Here is a 21,308-nt window from a genome sequence, read left to right as displayed (position 1 = left end):
TAAAAACATTGTATAGCTCCCCTTCTGCAAGACTATATATCAATAATACTTTTTCAGAAAAATTTAATCTACAGAGAGGAGTTAGACAAGGATGTCCCTTGTCTCCTTTACTGTTTGATATTGTTTTAGAACCCTTAATATTAGCTATCCAACAAACAAAGGAGATACAGGGTATACCTCACTCAGACAGAGAATATAAAATATCTGCTTATGCAGACGATTTATTATTATATTTGAGAAATCCAGAATCTACCATTCCATATCTACTTGAATTAATTGAGAAATTTGGAACTTTTTCAGGATATAAAATTAATTGGAATAAATCAGAAGTTCTTCCTCTAAATGTATATTGTACAAAAGGTTTATTTGATACATTCTCTTTTGTTTGGAAGGAAGAATCTATTAAATATCTTGGAATTTGGATAACAAAAACAGTAGATGAAACAATGAAAATTAATGAAAAATGTCTAATACAGAAAGTGACAGAATTCTGTGAGCAATGGAATCCTTTACATTTATCTTGGTGGGGAAGAGTACAAACAGTTAAAATGATGATTTTGCCTGTAGTTTGCTACCAAATGGGAATGATACCAATTTTCTTTCAAGAATCTTTTTATACAAAATTAAATAGAATTTTGACAAAATTTATTTGGCTTAATAAAAAACCAAGAATTGCTTTAGTGTCGCTGCAAAAACCAATTAAGGAGGGAGGGGTAAATTTTCCCAACTTTTATAGGTATCATCAAGCCTATATTTTACAACATGGTATGTATTGGATCCTCCCAGAACCCACTGATAATATTCCCGACTGGTTTTGGCTGGAATGGAGACTTATATTTCCATTACGTCTTAGTCATGTAATTAGTATCAAAATGCCAAAGTTATACAAAGATCATAAAATATTTATGGATACCTGGAAAACTCTAAGATACATAAGTAATCTAACTCAAATTCCAATTAATAAATCAACTACTCAAACAATATGGCTAAACCCCAAGATCAAAATTGGCGGTTTTAAAGTCATCTGGAAACATTGGATGATAGCAGGTATTCGTATTTTGGATGATGTGATAAAAAATGACAAATTGCTGGAGTTTTCACAATTGCAACATAAATTTGGTCTTAATAAAACACAATATTTTAAATGGTTGCAATTGAAGCAATCTATTCAGGAAGGGTTCCCTGAATGGAAAAACCTTGCTAAATATCACAGTTTAGAATTCTTATGTTTCCAGATGGACTCAATAGGACATAAAGCCGCACAGTGGTATAAATTAATATCTGGATTTATAAATAAAAAACCAAAAAATGCTCTTAGAGACATTTGGAGCATTGAGATAAAACACCAAATTAGTGCATCTCAATGGCCACGACTTTGGTCTTGGAGGCTAAAATGTACGGTATCAGCATCTATGAGACAAACTTGGTTTTTTCTTCTTCACAGAGCATTTTGGACCCCTACACGTTTACATAGAATAGATAGCTCTAAATCCAATAGATGCTGGCACTGTCATGTTGAAATTGGGACATTAGATCATCTTTTATTCTTTTGTCCATTTATCTTATCATTCTGGAAATCAATTTGGCCCCAAATTAATAGAATATTAGAAAATCCAGTAGCCTTGACATATGATACTATATTATTTGGAACAACCATGAGAGCAAAGAGCCAAATCTCATCAAGTAATAACAAACTTTTATTTATCCTAACTGGAATAGCAATACAACAAATTACATTTAATTGGAAACAACATGATAGATTGAATTATATGTTCTGGTGGAATTCTGTATGCCATATATATATAAAATGGAACTCGCTATTGCAACACATAAAGGATATATGAATAAATTTCAAAAAATATGGGGACCATTAAAAGATTTTTGCAAAGAATGATAAACTTTCTCATGAATAAAATTTGGAAAAATCTGAAGACCGTTAACAGATTTCTTTAATGGATGATTAACTTTTCCCATGATAACATTTGAATAGAGGGGAATGGGGTGGGCTTTTAATTCTGATTATTATATAATAATTAATATATGAATGAATTACAATTAAAAATTGATTTATGTATTAATGATTGGGAGGGAGGGAGGGAAAGGGGATTATTATATCTAATAAGAATTATATAAATTTTGATTTCTTGCATAATATTATAACTTTATATAATATTAAATTTCTAATGAAATGTTAAATTTGATATTAATATATGAGTTAATCAAGTGTGTATATTCAAATTTCTAATGAGTTTATTGAAACACTTGTTGTAACATAAGAAAATGAATAAAGATTTTAAAAACAAAAGGCTGAATTCTAGAAAAGGTCCAATAGAAACAAAAACTGTCCCCTCACAAGCATTTTTCTCCATGGAAAATAGTCCTAGTGAAAACTTTATGCTTGCAGAAGCTCATTCAAAAAGCTCCATGGACATTTGCCCAAATGTGCAAAATGCAAGGGCTGGGCAAGAGTTCCATAATAGTTTTTGTATGATAGTTTTGCTTTTAAGTTGGCGGGGGGGTTTTCTGTGAAAATTCTACTGTCTACTATTTAAAGCCCAGACACCATTCACCCCCCCCCCCAATCAGAGGCGTCAAACGCAAAAAAATGTACGATGGCTTACTGGCCATGCAGGCAGCGAAATTAGACCACCAACTCTCCAATCCTACTGAACACGACACCAGACTACAAAACTTTTAGAAAAGAAATAAAAACCCTGCTATTCAAGAAATCCATCAACACAAAGTAACACCGCAGGAAGCATTTCAATCCCCCAAAGTAACCCGCTCTACTCTGTAACACTTCTGGAAATGTCCAGATAACCTCTTTTGTAATCCGCCTTGAACCGCAAGGTAATGGCGGAATAAAAGTCACTAATGTAATGTAACTTTTCCTTTGTAGAAATTATAGGAAATGAGGTACTCGGACAAAAGAGGTGCTGTTTTAAAGCTGCTGGAGATTATTCTGCATTTTTTGTTTTATTTCTACTCATGTCCTATTGAGAGTAGGAAAAAAACTTGAGTAACAAGTCAGGAGCAACCAAGCTGGAATCAGGCGGAGAGTGACTCTCCCTTGTGCCTCCACCCAGGGCTGGGCAACTCCGGTCCTTGAGGGCTGGAATCCAGTCGGGTTTTCAGGATTTCCCCAATGAATATGTATGAGATCTATTTGCATGCACTTCTTTCAATGCATATTCATTGGGGAAATCCTGAAAACCCGACTGGATTCTGGCCCTCGAGGACTGGAGTTACCCACCCCTGCACTATACCAAACCTACTGCAGGAGAGACAATGGACAAGGAGTGATTTTTACACCTTCATTTTCTTGCGTAGTTGCACAATAGTTATATCTCTGAATAAAACTGGACACATAGCAAAAAAAATAAGGGCACCAAAAGAAAAGATAAGTGTAACATTTTGACAAGTATTTGAACCTCTGTTGTTCTCATTCTTGGAAATGAAACCCTTCGCTTTCTTCCTTTTGTATTTCCAGCAAATTACACCAAAGACAGAAACAAGAACCCATTCCAGAGGAAGAGAAACCAGGTAAAAAGCCTTTGCCATTTATTAGTTCTGAAAGAAGCTGAGAATTCAAATATTCTTCTGAGTTAATTCATTTGGCAACTGAAACATACCACCAGAAATTCCATGTAGTTTGCCCAATGTTCTTTCTAGCTCCTATGCTGTAGACCAGGAATTATCAGCCCACTCTGGGGACACACCCAATCAATCAGATTTTCAGGGTGGCCACAACAAATATGTATGAGTTAGATTTGCATATAATGAATATGGTGCATGAAAATTATCTCATGCATATTCATTGTTTGTATCTTAAAATCCTGACTAGATGGGTGTGTTCCAAGGACTATGCTGAGAACCCCTGCTTTAGAGCCCACTGATTTTAAAAATTTGTATTTGAGAGATTTAAAAAGGTTTCCTATGTTAGGCACTGAGGACAAGCAGTTCACCAGGGTCATATACTCAGATGTTGTCCTCACCACAAGGTACCTTTAGAAGCGTTTTTAGTGCTTTCCAGGTAATTCTTCAAAATCTCTGGGCATGCACAGCAGATCTTGTTTTCCCACAGTCCATCTTTTCCTGCGGGGGAGCTAGGACTGCATTTTTGTCTGCCCTTGCATTTTTCTAATGTTATTGTGGTTCGTGATGCAGCCAGTGTTTAAAAAGATACAGTGATTATCAGGTCTCAATACTGACCTGATTTTCTTCTGTGAAAAGTATATATGGAGCAATTCTATAAATTAGTGCCTCAGTTTAGACATCTCACTATTGGGTGCTTAGCATCAATTATATAATGACATCATGGTGCCAAGAGTCCATTATAGAATACTAGTCACCCAGACATGGCAACAGAGCAGTGGGGCACCTTACAGGGCACTGCTGTGAGCGTCACAAAAAGGGTGCCAGATAAACATCTCACCAGAACTCCCATATGGTGAGCCCCCCAAAACCCACTATACTCACCTGTATACAGCCCCAATAGAATAAGTCAGCATTAGCACAACCGTGTTTAGGTGAACCATCTTACATCATATCAATGGCAGACATAAGTTAACACTTCAGTCTAGCCAGCTCAATAATCAGCCATAATAATGCATTTACAAAACTGCTGGTAACAAATTACACAATCAGGGCAATTCTATAAGCTGGTGCCTAGAGGTAGGTGACATTTACACAGCATGGGTGCACCATAGCTCTGACGTCAGAGGAGGGGCGGGACCGCGGCGCAGGAAGCAGCGCCCAAGCAGCTCAGGGATAGCTGACCTCGCGATCCTGCTGCTTGCTGCTTCACAGGTGGTGCAGGAAGGTCAGTGGGGCGAGCGGTCCTTCGGGGGTGGTGGAGACTGAACGGCAAGGCCGGGAGCATAGGTAGTGCTGCTTCATAGGTGGTGCGGGGAGGCCAGGGGGGCGAGTGGTCCTTCAGGGTGGGGCGGGTGGGCAGGCAGGCAGGCATTCAAGGGGGAGGGGGGGTGACAGGCAGGCAGGCCTTCAAGGGGGTGGGACAGGCCTTCAGGGGGGGTGCAGGCCTTCAGGGGGGGTGCAGGACTTCAGGGGGGGTGCAGGCCTTCAAGGGGGGGACAGGCCTTCAAGGGGGGGACAGGCAGGCAGGCCTTCAAGGGGGGGGGACAGGCCTACAAGGGGGGGGGGGGACAGGCCTACAAGGGGGTGGGACAGGCCTTCAAGGGGGGGACAGGCCTTCAGGGGGGTGCAGGCCTTTGGGGGGGGTGCAGACCTTCAAGGGGGGGGACAGGCCTTCAAGGGGGGGACAGGCAGGCAGGTCTTCAAGGTGGGGGGACAGGCCTACATGGGGGAGGGACAGGCCTTCAAGGGGGCGAGCGGTCCTTCGGGGGTGTGGGGGGACTGAACGGCAAGGCCGGGAGCACCCCTTCAGGGCTGGCACCCGGGGCTGACCGCCCCTCCCGCCCCCCCTTGGTACGCCACTGTTAGTATATACTAAAACATGAGCTAACTGCATAGTGCACTGTAGTAAAAGGATCCCTAAATATTTTGTCCTCCTGCCAGAGGAGCTATTCAGGCAAACAGGAAGCCAGATGGACTCATCTAGGCCAGGGGTCTCCAACATGCAGCCCCTGCAACAGGTGGCGGAATAAAGGGCTGTGGCCCCCCCAAAATTTGGCGGTAGGAAGTTATATGACATATAATTTCCTACTGCCTTCAGAAGAATCAATTATGGCTCTTCTGAGTCCCCCAACTACCTCCTCCACAGCCTCTGCAATTTTCGAATCTTCGGGCAGCCAGTAGTGGCAACGAGGTGAGCCTGCTGCCATCAGCCAGCCCCAGAAGCCTTCATTCTGCAACAACTTCCTGTTCCTGTGTAGGCAGGATACTGCAAAATGAAGGCTTCTGGAGCAGGTCAACAGCAGCAGACTCACCTCGCTGCCGCTGCTGGCTCCCCGATGATTCCAAAATTGCAGCGGCCGGAGAGGAGGTAGTTGGGGGAGTCAAGAGCTGAAGAGAGAGGTTGTGCCATCGGATCCCGCTGGGGAGTGGGGTTGGGAAGAGAGGGAAGGATAGATGCTCATGGGCTGGGGGCTTGGGATGGCAGGGAAGGACAAATGCCGCACAGGCTGGGGGGTTGGAAAGGGAGGGAAAGAGATGCTTTTTGGGCTGGGGGTGGGAAGGGAGGAAAAGGGACAGGGAAGAGAAAGGGAGAATGATTGGAAAATAGATGTGTGGAGCAGGAGGGAAAGAGAGAAGGTATTTATGTAATGTATTTATGTAATGGGTAGGATTTCTGAAGGGAAAAGGGAGAGACTTCAAGATTTAGGGACTAAGGACAGTAATTTCCGTCCCACTGCCAATACAGAATTTAAAAAAAAAATACAAAGTAACACTTCAGCCTCTTTCAGTAAAGTAATGCATGATAATAAACTTTATAAAAGTTAATTTAAAAAATAAGAACATAAGAATAGCCATACTGAATGGGGGTTGGAAGGAGGGAAAGACAGATTACAAGATTATTTTGTGTGTACTGTATATGAAAAATGAATGGAAGAAATGGCATTACAATTAGTACATATTATGGGGGTGGAGTCTGGGTTGGAGCTTGGTCAGGTCTGGGACAGAGCTTGGGTGGGATCTAGGGTGGAGCTTCCCTCCAAACAAAAAAGCGTTCCGCTGCCCATGGGCCAAGAGGCCCCTTCCATGTGGCCCCAGGGATTCCTGAGGATGACTAAGCCAACTGAGCAAATTCATCTTCCGCTTTTACTTCCATTTTACTCAGCAGGAAATGAAAGCGTTTCAGAGGTTAATCTTAATACATCTGAATCAGGAAGTGCTGATCCCACTAGCAAATACCTCCCATTTGTCACCTGCTGAGACTCCAGATTACTGGTTAATAGGAGGAGGATGGCCTGTGTTGCAGAGTGTCTGGGAGTTGCAAAGCCTCAGGTGGGGAGGACAGGAGTAGGAGGATTAAGGTCTAAACATGATGCCTTTATTTGCAGTCTTATGGAAAGCCTTCATATTTTTATTTTACTATTTATTTCTGCTCAGCAGCAAAGTGCATATTTTGAAGCTGTAGCACCTAACAGGACTTGTTTTTTTTCGAAGGCAGATGCTTTAATCTATTTGGGGAGGGGTGGGATGAGGCAAAGGTAATGGATGCAGAGGCAGCAATCAATAATAATAAAACCCTTACAGTGTTCTCCCTAGGGCCTTTTAGCCGGGTGCTCTACCTGGCTAATTTAGATGACCGCTCAGCTGCCATCTATCGCAAATTCTGCCGCTGCCGCGCTGCTCAACATTTTTTTTTTAAAACCCACCTCTCACCGGCTTGAAGATTTCCCGCCTTAGCCCGTAGCGAACTCATGCTTCGGGGCTCTAAGGTGTGCGTGCCGGCTTCCCTTCTCTTCCCTCCAAAACCAGAAGTTACATCCCGGGGAGAAGAGAAGGGAAGCCGACATGCACACCTTAGAGCCCCGAAGCATGAGTTCGCTACGGGCTGAGGCAGGAGACAGGTCAACGACGTTGAGAAGCTTACAACTTGCTGCTTTTACTTGCTTTGGGCCTTCCTTGCTGCCGGGTCCTGCCTACCTTCTGTTTCCACGAAGGCAGGACCCGGCAATGAGGAAGGCCCGAAGCAAGGAAGAGCAGCAAGTTGTAAGCTTCCCTCAGTCGCTGACCTATGGAAGATAGGTCAGCGATGGAGGGAAGCTTGTGACTCTGCCGATGGGAGGGGTGGGAAGAGAAATGCTGCTGCATCCAAGGGGGGAGGAGGAAGAGAAATGTTCTGCTGAAGCTGCACCCATTTTGGGGGGGAAGGGGGAAGAGAAATGTTGCTGCTGCTGCACCCAATTTTTTTGGGGGGAGGGGGAAGAGAAATGCTGCTGCTGCACCCAATTGGGGAGGGGAAAAGAAGTGCTGCTGCTGCAGCACCCAATTAGGGAGAGAGAGGGGAGAAGGAAGACCAGGGAAGGGAGAGGAGGGGAATGAGATGCCAAGACCATGGGAGTGAAAGAAAGAAAAGGAGCTACCAGACCTTGTGGGGGGGGAGATGTCAGGGCATATGGGGGGAGGGGGAGGAGGCAGATGCCAGACCAGGTGAAAGGAAGGAAGGAGAGAAAGGAAGGATAAGAGATGCCAGATAATAGAGTGGGAGGGGGAGATGGAAGGAGAGGAGAGAGATGCCAGGGCATGGGGGGGAGGAGGAAGGAAAACTAAAGGAGACAAAATGCCAGACCAGAGGGAAAGAAAGGAGAGAAGGTGCCAGAGAAGGAGGGAGAGGGAGAGATAGGAGGGAGATGCCAGGGCATGGGGGGGAGAGAAGGGAAGGAGATAGAGATGCCAGACCATGGGGTGGAGTGGGAAGAAAGAAAGGAAAGGAGAAGAGAGAGATACCATAGCATAGGGGAGGGAGGTGAAGCTGAACATGTACAAAGGAGACAAAGGGCACAGGATATACAGTTTATTGAAGGGACATAGAAAGAGGGAAGATGCCATATGGAACCGAGAGAGGGTGGACACTGGATGCAAGGGGTAGAGAGAGAGATAACAGAGGCTGAGTAGAAGGGGCAAAGAGAGAGGACAGATGTTGCATGGAAGGTAGTGAGGACAAACACTGAATAGAATGAAGAGAGCGAAGAGAAGATGATTAAAGCAGAAATGACAAAAGGTAGAAAAAAATTTTTTGTTGTTGCTTTACATAGAATCAAGTAGTATTGTAAGTGTGTTGATTAAAGTTTATAAATAGGAAATGGAAATAAGGCAATTTTGGGGGGACTAAACCCCATTCCTCAGGTCAGGACAGGATACCAAAACAGCAGTATACTGTACTGCAGGGGTGCCCAAATGGTTGTTCGTGATCGACCAGTAGATCGCAAAGGCAATGTAAGTCGATTGCGTTGCCTTTGCAATTTTTTTCTTCCTGCCTCCCCAAGCCAGGCCAGGCGCGTACAAGTACTGGACTCACAAGACTTCACCTCTGACATCAATTCTGACATCGGAGAGTTAGTTCTGGGCCAGAGTTAGTTCTGGCCCAGAAATAATGAGAAATAAAAAATACCATTTCATTGGACTAATCCATTTTTCAATAAGCTTTCAGAGGCCAAATCTTTCCTCAAGACAGTATAGCAGGGGTGCCCACACTTTTTTGGCTTGCGAGCTACTTTTTAAAATGACCAAGTCAAAATGATCTACCAACAATAAAATTTTAAAAAACACAAAGCACATTGTACGCAGAGAAAATGTTAATTATCATTTGTATTTGGGGTTTTTTCAGAGGTCAAGGCAGATGACTTTAAAATATGCAATGTCACTTCAGTAACAACTATTCAAAAATAAGCAAATATACCCTCTCCCCTTTTACTAAATCGCGATAGCGGTTTTTAGCGCAGGTAGCTGCGCTGAATGCCCCATGCTGCTCTCGACGCTCATAGGCTCCCTACGCTAAAAACCAAGTTTCAAGTTTATTAAATTTTTACTATACCGACTATCAGCAAATATCTAGCCGGTTTACAAGTTAAAATAAGATAAAAAAAAAAAAATTAATACAATATACAAAATAATTGAAAAGAAAAAAAAAAAAGAAGGGGGATTGTGAACATTTTTTTTTTTTTCTCCTTATTATTTTTTATTTTCAAATTTTACATAAAGTGTACAAAATATTTAAAATACAATTGATGAATACAAAATATCACTTTTATATCTAATACATCATATTTCTAAATATATTTTTCCCCCTCTCCCTCCCCCCACCCTTCTATTACTTTTCATATATTATTTTTAATTTTCAAATTTTACACAAAATGTACAAAATATTTAAAAAAATTGATAAATACACAATATCATTTTATATCTAATATATCATATTCTAAATATATTTTTATCACCTCTCCCTCCCTCCACCCTTCTATTACTTTTCATTCATACATTACGTATTGTATAACATATTATAACATATTATGTAAAAATTATTTTCATTACCCCCCCTCTATGTGTGTCATAAAAAAAAATATTTAAAAGAAGAAAAGAAGAAGAAAAATCCTACTATTTATTGATTGCAGTATTTTGTCAATGGCCCCCATATTTTTATAAATTTAGTATATGTCCCTCTTTGTATTGCTATCGTTCTTTCCATTTTAAATATATGACATATTGTATTCCACCAAAATGTATAATTTAGGTTGTTATAATTTTTCCAATTATTAGTTATATGCTGAATGGCAACCCCTGTCATAATTAATAAAAGCTTGTTATTTTCTGGTGAAATTTGACTTGTTTTCCTCATCATCATTCCAAATAATACTGTATCATATGATATAGCTATATGATTTTCCATCAATTTATTAATTTGTGGCCAAATTGAATTCCAAAAACTTTTAATATAGGGACAATGATATAATAAGTGATCTAAAGTCCCTGGTTCTAGATTACAGTTAATGAATTAACTAATGTAATAAAGGTACAATCGTATTCTGTAAAGAACAATCTCAACTCAATGTACGTTGTAAATAGTTAAAGCAGGGGTTCATTCACTCAAAACATCACAAAAACAGGACAGTTGACAAAATCATAAGTAAACGGAGAAAAATAAACCTCAATTGTGGGTCGCCAGGACTACACAAGTACCAAAGCTCACCACCTCATCACGGGTTTATGAAAAAACTCCGTACAGTTATAAATTACTTTCACACTTCAGCATCACTTTAGAAGAATATTTATCAAAAGATTCTCAAAGGATTTGAAATCAAACGTCCTGTAATTTTCTATAAATCAGAGAGACAGCCCCAAACTAACTAAATGTATGGCAATCAGCTACAGCTGTAGATAAATTCTAAGCAACGTTTAGTAGCGTGGCTAAACAAATATGTATCTTAGCATGTATAAGAGAGTCAAGCACTCATCTGAAGAAACATCTTCGTCCCGATAGATAAGATCTTCTATTTCGCCTGCGAGCAGGCTACTTCAGGGGATTATTTAACAATGTAGTCTCCACGCTGTCAGCTGTATAACGGGCGGCCAGGCTCTCTCAAAATGGCCCTCAGACCGAGATACGCGCCCGACTCGTTTAAAAACTGGATCGAGTCGGGCGTCATGACATCATCGCAAAAACGCGAAGGGTCATAGGTCAATCCTCACTGCTTCACATATACTCTTCAATCCAGACCGAGCAAATAAACCTTGCATTCATAAAAAAGGTTGCCACTCATATTCAGAATTTAAACCTAGTGGTTCTATAGTATGGAGGCGATTTATCCATTGTTGTTCCTTTTGCCATAAAAGATTTCTTATGTCACCTCGTCTCATTGAAGGGATCACTTTCTCCACCACCCAACATCTAAGGCTTTCAAACTTGTGTTTTAACTTTATACAGTGAGCCACTATTGGAGCTGTCATTTTACATGTGTTTAAACAACTTTTATGTTCAGTTATTCTTGTAGTTAAATTGCGTGATGTTTGGCCCACATAAAATAATTCGCATGGGCATTGTATTATGTAAATCACGTTAGCTGTTTGACAGGTGGAGGTATGTTTGAGAATGTAATTTTTCCCATCAGTAGGATTTATAAAATTCGAGAGAGTGGTCATGATTTTACAATTAATGCAGTGTCCACATGGGCTATGTCCAAGAGTAGATTCTAAACTCTCTTCTGTAAATTTTTCTTTAGATGTATGACACAGCCAATCATTTAAGTTTCTATTTCTGGATTGAGGAAAAATGAATCTTTTATTCGCAAAACATGGAAGTGTTTTCAGCAGTGGGAGATGTTTTTTGTATTTCTTAATCATCTGTGGAGATGCACATGTCTGTTTGATAATACAGGGAATTATTTCAGATTGTTCATTGTTCTCAGGAGATTTGTTGTAATCCAGTAATGTCTCTCTGGGATTACATAGCGCTCTTTTCTTTGCTTTCTTAATTATAGATGTTGGATAATTTCTAGATTTTAATCTTTGTTCCAGTACCTTTGCTTCTTGGAGAAAATTTTCTTTACTGTTGCAAATTCTCCTATATCTTAGAAACTGGGCAAAGGGAATACTGGTTTTCAGGTGTACTGGATGCATACTGTCAAATCTTAACAGTGTATTTCTGTCCGTTGGTTTTCGAAACACCGATGTTATTAAACGGGTCCCGTCCAATTGTATACATACATCCAAAAAGCTTATTTTGTTTTTACTAGATGACATAGTAAATTTAATGGATTCATGGCACTGATTTAGCTCTGAAGCAAATTCTTGAAGTTGGACTTGGGTTCCTAGCCAAATTACAAACACGTCGTCTATAAAACGCCACCATTTAAACACCCATTGAAATCCTATCAATTTTTAGATGAAAGTCTCTTCAAACCACGCCATATATAAATTGGCTATGGTTGGGGCAAACGATGCGCCCATAGCTATACCAGAAAGTTGTTTAAAGAGTTCTCCATTAAAAATAAAATAGTTGTTTTTCAAAGCTATGGCACTTAGTTCTTTCAAAAATAGTACAAACCCACTCTCAGGGTTATATTGCCTATTCCATAAATTGACCAAAACTTGAAGGGCTTCATCTTGGGGTATGCTAGTATATAACGAGCAAACATCAAAAGTAACTAAAGTACAATTTTGTAAGGTATCAGGTTCGATGTCATTTAGCATTTTAAGAAACTGTGTAGTATCCTGAATGTATGACTTAATATCTTTCAGGTGATCCTTCAGCTTTATATCAATGTATTTACTTGTCTTCTCCAACAGGGAATCGCGAGCCGAGACTATTGGACGTCCAGGGGGATGTTGAGTATCTTTGTGAATTTTGGGAAGAAGATAGAATATGGGAATTTTGAAATGTTGAGGTGTCAAAAACATATATTCTTTTTTTGTTATGAAGCCTTGTTTTAAGGCTTCAGAACTCCTTTGAGCAATTTTTTCAAATATTTCTAATGAAGGATCACTAGTCATTTTCATATATGTATCTCTTTTAGAGAGCTGATTATTGGCTTCTGCTAAATATAATTCCAAACCCCATATTACAATCGCACCCCCTTTATCAGCACATCTAATTATTATTGTGGGATCTTTTTGTAGAGATTGTAATGCTGTCCATTCTGCGGAGGTCAAATTATTATAATACTTTCGTTGTTTAACATCTTTGTCCATTCGTTGTAAATCTTGAATCATTAAATTCTTGAAAGCTAGTATAATAGGATTCGGAGGCCCCGGAGGGTTCCATTTGGATTTCGGGCGTACACAGGATTTTTCAGGTTCTATACTAGGATGTACGTGAAAGAAAGAGCATAGATTTAACCTTCGTAGAAATTTCTCTAAATCTATCCGAGCTTGAAAAGAATTATGGGGAACTGTTGGAACAAAGGTTAAACCTTTTGATAAGATATTTATTTCATCAGATGTTAAATTACGGTTTGATATATTAATCACTATTGATTCCTTTTCCTCTGGGGTCGAGTTCGTGTTCAGCCTCGATGTATTCCTCTGCTTCGGACCCCTCTGCCTCCTTGAATCGAACCTGCCCCTTGCCTGTGTCGACCTAGATCCCCATCCGGGTCTTCGGATGTAGAAGTACCCTCATTGCTCAAATTTTCAGAAGAATCTCCAGATGTAGTAAATCTCACATTTTTCATTTTGTAATTCGTATTCATCCATCTATAGACATATCCAGTTTGATAGTCTTTTTCGTCTCTTTGATATTTTTTCAACTTGTTAGTTCTAATTTCCCTTCGTAATTTATCCATTTTATTATTTGAATCAGTTAGTTTGTTGTCAAAGTCAGTGTTTTTACGTGCTTCTTCCAGTAATCCTTCATACACTATTTTATTCTCATTAATCTTATATTGTAAAGTTTTGATCAGTAACAGCATTAGGTCTAAAGAGCAACGATTCAAAATCTGATTCCAAGTTGTAATAAAATCATTATTATCTGTAAACATTTGTGGGGCTGTTCTCATTCTAAGGCCCCTTGGGATAATTTCATGTTTACAATATTCAACCAAACTTGCACTCTGCATCTCCATTTGAATAATTTGCTTCATAGTTTTGTCAATATCTAGCCAAGCTAGATCTGTACCATGTGTTTCTACGTTTGTAGATAAAGCTGGTGCTTGTAAAATCTCGGTCCTTTGACCATCTGAGAACCCAAAGCCACTATCCCATAGCTGTGCCATCATGAATTCCTATGGAGCCAGTTAATGAATTAACTAATGTAATAAAGGTACAATCGTATTCTGTAAAGAACAATCTCAACTCAATGTACGTTGTAAATAGTTAAAGCAGGGGTTCATTCACTCAAAACATCACAAAAACAGGACAGTTGACAAAATCATAAGTAAACGGAGAAAAATAAACCTCAATTGTGGGTCGCCAGGACTACACAAGTACCAAAGCTCACCACCTCATCACGGGTTTATGAAAAAACTCCGTACAGTTATAAATTACTTTCACACTTCAGCATCACTTTAGAAGAATATTTATCAAAAGATTCTCAAAGGATTTGAAATCAAACGTCCTGTAATTTTCTATAAATCAGAGAGACAGCCCCAAACTAACTAAATGTATGGCAATCAGCTACAGCTGTAGATAAATTCTAAGCAACGTTTAGTAGCGTGGCTAAACAAATATGTATCTTAGCATGTATAAGAGAGTCAAGCACTCATCTGAAGAAACATCTTCGTCCCGATAGATAAGATCTTCTATTTCGCCTGCGAACAGGCTACTTCAGGGGATTATTTAACAATGTAGTCTCCACGCTGTCAGCTGTATAACGGGCGGCCAGGCTCTCTCAAAATGGCCCTCAGACCGAGATACGCGCCCGACTCGTTTAAAAACTGGATCGAGTCGGGCGTCATGACATCATCGCAAAAACGCGAAGGGTCATAGGTCAATCCTCACTGCTTCACATATACTCTTCAATCCAGACCGAGCAAATGAACCTTGCATTCATAAGAAAGGCTGCCACTCATATTCAGAATTTAAACCTAGTGGTTCTATAGTATGGAGGCGATTTATCCATTGTTGTTCTTTTTGCCATAAAAGATTTCTTATGTCACCTCGTCTCATTGAAGGGATCACTTTCTCCACCACCCAACATCTAAGGCTTTCAAACTTGTGTTTTAACTTTATACAGTGAGCCACTATTGGAGCTGTCATTTTACATGTGTTTAAGCAACTTTTATGTTCAGTTATTCTTGTAGTTAAATTGCGTGATGTTTGGCCCACATAAAATAATTCGCATGGGCATTGTATTATATAGATCACGTTAGCTGTTTGACAGGTGGAGGTATGTTTGAGAATGTAATTTTTCCCATCAGTAGGATTTATAAAATTCGAGAGAGTGGTCATGATTTTACAATTAATGCAGTGTCCACATGGGCTATGTCCAAGAGTAGATTCTAAACTCTCTTCTGTAAATTTTTCTTTAGATGTATGACACAGCCAATCATTTAAGTTTCTATTTCTGGATTGAGGAAAAATGAATCTTTTATTCGCAAAACATGGAAGTGTTTTCAGCAGTGGGAGATGTTTTTTGTATTTCTTAATCATCTGTGGAGATGCACATGTCTGTTTGATAATACAGGGAATTATTTCAGATTGTTCATTGTTCTCAGGAGATTTGTTGTAATCCAGTAATGTCTCTCTGGGATTACATAGCGCTCTTTTCTTTGCTTTCTTAATTATAGATGTTGGATAATTTCTAGATTTTAATCTTTGTTCCAGTACCTTTGCTTCTTGGAGAAAATTTTCTTTACTGTTGCAAATTCTCCTATATCTTAGAAACTGGGCAAAGGGAATACTGGTTTTCAGGTGTACTGGATGCATACTGTCAAATCTTAACAGTGTATTTCTGTCCGTTGGTTTTCGAAACACCGATGTTATTAAACGGGTCCCGTCCAATTGTATACATACATCCAAAAAGCTTATTTTGTTTTTACTAGATGACATAGTAAATTTAATGGATTCATGGCACTGATTTAGCTCTGAAGCAAATTCTTGAAGTTGGACTTGGGTTCCTAGCCAAATTACAAACACGTCGTCTATAAAACGCCACCATTTAAACACCCATTGAAATCCTATCAATTTATAGATGAAAGTCTCTTCAAACCACGCCATATATAAATTGGCTATGGTTGGGGCAAACGATGCGCCCATAGCTATACCAGAAAGTTGTTTAAAGAGTTCTCCATTAAAAATAAAATAGTTGTTTTTCAAAGCTATGGCACTTAGTTCTTTCAAAAATAGTACAAACCCACTCTCAGGGTTATATTGCCTATTCCATAAATTGACCAAAACTTGAAGGGCTTCATCTTGGGGTATGCTAGTATATAACGAGCAAACATCAAAAGTAACTAAAGTACAATTTTGTAAGGTATCAGGTTCGATGTCATTTAGCATTTTAAGAAACTGTGTAGTATCCTGAATGTATGACTTAATATCTTTCAGGTGATCCTTCAGCTTTATATCAATGTATTTACTTGTCTTCTCCAACAGGGAATCGCGAGCCGAGACTATTGGACGTCCAGGGGGATGTTGAGTATCTTTGTGAATTTTGGGAAGAAGATAGAATATGGGAATTTTGAAATGTTGAGGTGTCAAAAACATATATTCTTTTTTTGTTATGAAGCCTTGTTTTAAGGCTTCAGAACTCCTTTGAGCAATTTTTTCAAATATTTCTAATGAAGGATCACTAGTCATTTTCATATATGTATCTCTTTTAGAGAGCTGATTATTGGCTTCTGCTAAATATAATTCCAAACCCCATATTACAATCGCACCCCCTTTATCAGCACGTCTAATTATTATTGTGGGATCTTTTTGTAGAGATTGTAATGCTGTCCATTCTGCGGAGGTCAAATTATTATAATACTTTCGTTGTTTAACATCTTTGTCCATTCGTTGTAAATCTTGAATCATTAAATTCTTGAAAGCTAGTATAATAGGATTCGGAGGCCCCGGAGGGTTCCATTTGGATTTCGGGCGTACACAGGATTTTTCAGGTTCTATACTAGGATGTACGTGAAAGAAAGAGCATAGATTTAACCTTCGTAGAAATTTCTCTAAATCTATCCGAGCTTGAAAAGAATTATGGGGAACTGTTGGAACAAAGGTTAAACCTTTTGATAAGATATTTATTTCATCAGATGTTAAATTACGGTTTGATATATTAATCACTATTGATTCCTTTTCCTCTGGGGTCGAGTTCGTGTTCGGCCTCGATGTATTCCTCTGCTTCGGACCCCTCTGCCTCCTTGAATCGAACCTGCCCCTTGCCTGTGTCGACCTAGATCCCCATCCGGGTCTTCGGATGTAGAAGTACCCTCATTGCTCAAATTTTCAGAAGAATCTCCAGATGTAGTAAATCTCACATTTTTCATTTTGTAATTCGTATTCATCCATCTATAGACATATCCAGTTTGATAGTCTTTTTCGTCTCTTTGATATTTTTTCAACTTGTTAGTTCTAATTTCCCTTCGTAATTTATCCATTTTATTATTTGAATCAGTTAGTTTGTTGTCAAAGTCAGTGTCATCTAAAGTGATGCTAAAGTGTGAAAGTAATTTATAACTGTACAGAGTTTTTTCATAAACCCGTGATGAGGTGGTGAGCTTTGGTACTTGTGTAGTCCTGGCGACCCACAATTGAGGTTTATTTTTCTCCGTTTACTTATGATTTTGTCAACTGTCCTGTTTTTGTGATGTTTTGAGTGAATGAACCCCTGCTTTAACTATTTACAACGTACATTGAGTTGAGATTGTTCTTTCTAGATTACAGTGCCAGCATTTATTGGACTTAGAACTGTCTAATTTTTGCAAACGTGTAGGGGTCCAAAAAGCTCTATGTAATAAAAAGAACCAAGTTTGTCTCATAGATGCTGACACTGTACATCTTATTCTCCAAGACCAAATTAGTGGCCATTGAGATGCATTAATTTGATGCTTAATCTCAATGCTCCAAATATCTCTTAGACCATTTTTTGGCTTTTTATTCATATATCCAGATATTAATTTATACCACAATGCGGCTTGATGTCCTAGGAAGTCTGCTTGAAAACATAAGAACTTTAAACTATATTGATTATTCAATGTTTTCCATTCAGGGAACCCAACCTGAATGGCCTGCTTCAATTGCAACCATTTAAAACTTTGTGTTTTACTAAGACCAAATCTATGTTGCAATTGTGAAAAATCCAGCAGTTTACCTTCTGAAATAACATCATCCAAAGATCTAATGCCTGCAATAATCCAGTTCTTCCAAAGGATTTGAGCTCCGCCAATTTTGATCTTGGAGTTTATCCATAGAGATTGATTTGTTGATTTGTTTATTGGGATAGGTGTTAATTTACTAATAAATCTCAATGTTTTCCAAGTATCCATTAATATTTTGTTTTCTCTGTATCTTCTAGGCATGTTAATACTTGGAAGGTGAACTAAATTTAGGGGAAACATAAGGCGCCATTCCAAATATAACCAGTCTGGTACATTATCTATAAGTTCTGGGAGGATCCAATACATACCCTGACGTAGAATATAGGCTTGATGGTACCTATAAAAATTTGGAAAATTTACCCCTCCCTCCTTAATTGATTTTTGCTAAGTTACTAAAGCTATTCTAGGTGTTCTACCAAGCCAAAGAAATTTCGTTAAAATGCTATTAATCTTTTTATAAAAGGACCCCTGAAAATAAATAGGTATCATACTCATTTGGTAGCAAACTACAGGCAAGATCATCATTTTAATAGTTTGAACTCTCCCCCACCAAGAAATATGTAAAGGGTTCCATTGCTCACACAATTCCATAACTTTTTTTAATACAAATTTTTCATTTTCTTTTACAGTATCTTCAATTGTATTTTTAACTTGAATGCCAAGATATTTAAATCCTTCTTCCTTCCATATGAACGGAAAATCTTTAAATAGTCCTTTTACACAATGAACATTTAAGGGTATAACTTCAGATTTATTCCAATTAATTTTATAACCTGAAAATTTACCAAACTTATCAATTAATTCCAATAAAGAAGATAAGGTAGATTCTGGATTTTTCAAATAAAGCAAAATATCATCAGCATAAGCCGAAATCTTATATTCCATATCTGAATATGGAATACCCTGTATCTCCCCCGTTTGCTGTATTGCTAACAATAAGGGTTCTAATATAACATCAAATAACAAAGGAGATAAAGGACAACCTTGTCTAACTCCCCTCTGCAATTGAAAACCTTTAGATATCATATTATTAATATTTAATCTTGCAATCGGGAAGCTATACAATGTTTTTACCATTTGTATAAATCCAGAACCTATACCAAACCATTCTAAAGCTTGATACATAAAATTCCATTCTACCCTATCAAATGCTTTTTCTGCATCCAAGGAAACTGTAAAAGTCGGTTCATCTATTTTTTTTGATAAATTTAGCATATGAAACAATAATCTAGAGTTATTAGAGGAATGTCTTTTAGCAACGAAACCCGTCTGATGCATATCTATAATATGTGGGAGAGCTTTGGCTAATCTCAAAGCCAAAATTTTCGCCAAAAGTTTATTATCCACATTTATTAAAGATATAGGCCTGTAGTTCGAAACCAAAGTAGGATCTTTATTTGGCTTAGGCAGAACAATTATTATTGATTCAGCCATAGTACCTTTGATATCACCTTTTATAAGTTTATAATCAACATCTCCTTCTATCTATCTATATTAACCTTTAATATCTTTAGTCATTTTTTTACTTCTAACATTTCATTAATGTATCTTCATCCATTTATCAATTTTTTATTTATATTTCCCTAGTATTATATTATACATCAAAAAATTTTATCTTAAACATATATTTAATATGGTATTAATATTTTTTTTTTTCTATATCTTATTCTTTCTCTCTTTATATTTTTATTGTCTTTTTTTAGATCATATTTTTCTTTCTTCAGTATTTCAATATCTCATACTTTTATAATTTTTTATAATGTTATCAAAACCAATCTTAATGTTTTATATTAAAATGTCATAGGTTCTGATTTAGAAAGAAAGGCTTTTAGTTTTTCTGGATCCTCGAAGTATAAGGATTTATCTCCTGATGATACTCTCATTTTTGCCGGATAATATAGTCCATATTTATATCCTTTTTCTTTTAATTGTGGTCTCATGTCTAATAGTCTCTTTCTTTTATTTGCTGTGTTTTTAGCAAAGTCTGGCAAAAACCATATTCTGGATCCTTTATAATTTAGATTTTTGTCTTTTTTGGCAGCATTTAATATTTCTAATGCTTGTTGGTATCTAAGCATTTTGAATATTAGTGGTCTTGGCCTGCCTTGATTTTCTACATTTTTAACTGGGATCCTATGCGCTCTTTCTATTTCTAGTGGTTGTTTTAAATCTAGTTGTAATATTTTTGGAATTAAGTTTTCTAGAAAATGTATAACATTTTTTCCTTCTAAATTTTCTTGTATTCCAAAAAGTTTAATATTTTTCCTTCTTCCTCTATTCTCATAGTCTTCCAGTTGATCTTTCAATTTATTCAATTCCAGACTATCATTTTTGCATGTTTGTTTCACTTTCTATGACCTCCATTTTAGATTCTAGTACAGTTGTTCTTTTATTATTAACTTCCATTTGTCTATGGATATTCAATATTTCTTCCTTCATTTCAGACATATTGGTTACAGTTTCCTTTAGCATTTGTTTAATTTGTCTTAGTTCTTCCATAACTTCTGCTTTACTCAATATGTCAGGTTCTTCAACAGGAAGTGGGATCTTGCTTGGTGTTATTTGATCCTGCTTTTGTCTTTTTGCTGACATACCAGCCTCATTTTTGTTTTGTCTGGTACTTGCCATGTTGTTGTTTTCTTTTTCTTGGGTTTTACTTTCTTTATATTTATTAGGAGACACAATAGTCTCTTTCAGTCACAATTCCCAGTAATCTGTCTTTGATATCTTATTATATCAGCAATTTTTCTTGTTGCTTTACATTAGCACTGAGATGTCATCAAATCTTTGTCAGTCATTCCATCAACAGCTTATCCAATATAATAATCAATAATAGAGAAAATAAACCTTTTTTTTTTCTCTCCCAGGATTTAGTTCTAACTTCAGGCAGCAGGATTTTATTTGACAGTTTTTCTTTATTTTTCTTCCTCTCTTGTCTGTTATATCTCCCAATGCCACACTGAGAAAGAAAAAATCAAAGATCAAAGGGGGAAACTTTTTCTTTCTCTCTCTGTCTTCGGGTATTTCAAAGCCTTCAAGCTGCTTCAAATTCGTCTGTCACTTATCCCTCAGCATTGCATCGCTCTAGCACAGAGAAAATGGCGCTCCCTCTCCCTGACTTTTTCACTTTCAGGTTTT

At 38.0% G+C, this 21,308-nt stretch overlaps 1 protein-coding gene across 2 annotated transcripts in view; it reads left to right on the top strand.

Moving 5' to 3' along the window:
• The window catches only part of TBATA (thymus, brain and testes associated), a 227,924-nt gene that overhangs the window by 163,478 nt on the left and 43,138 nt on the right, over window positions 1-21,308 (top strand). For both annotated transcript variants that reach the window (XM_033943293.1, XM_033943294.1), the window contains exon 9: window positions 3,491-3,543. In XM_033943293.1, coding sequence (XP_033799184.1) covers window positions 3,491-3,543 — 53 coding nt within the window. The remainder of the gene's footprint in view (window positions 1-3,490; window positions 3,544-21,308) is intronic.

This window comes from Geotrypetes seraphini, chromosome 4 (genome assembly GCF_902459505.1).
Source record: "Geotrypetes seraphini chromosome 4, aGeoSer1.1, whole genome shotgun sequence".
In the NCBI taxonomy this organism is placed as follows: domain Eukaryota; kingdom Metazoa; phylum Chordata; class Amphibia; order Gymnophiona; family Dermophiidae; genus Geotrypetes; species Geotrypetes seraphini.
The sequence above is the reverse complement of the archived record's forward strand: the minus strand, read 5'-3'. Positions and strand labels throughout refer to the sequence as shown.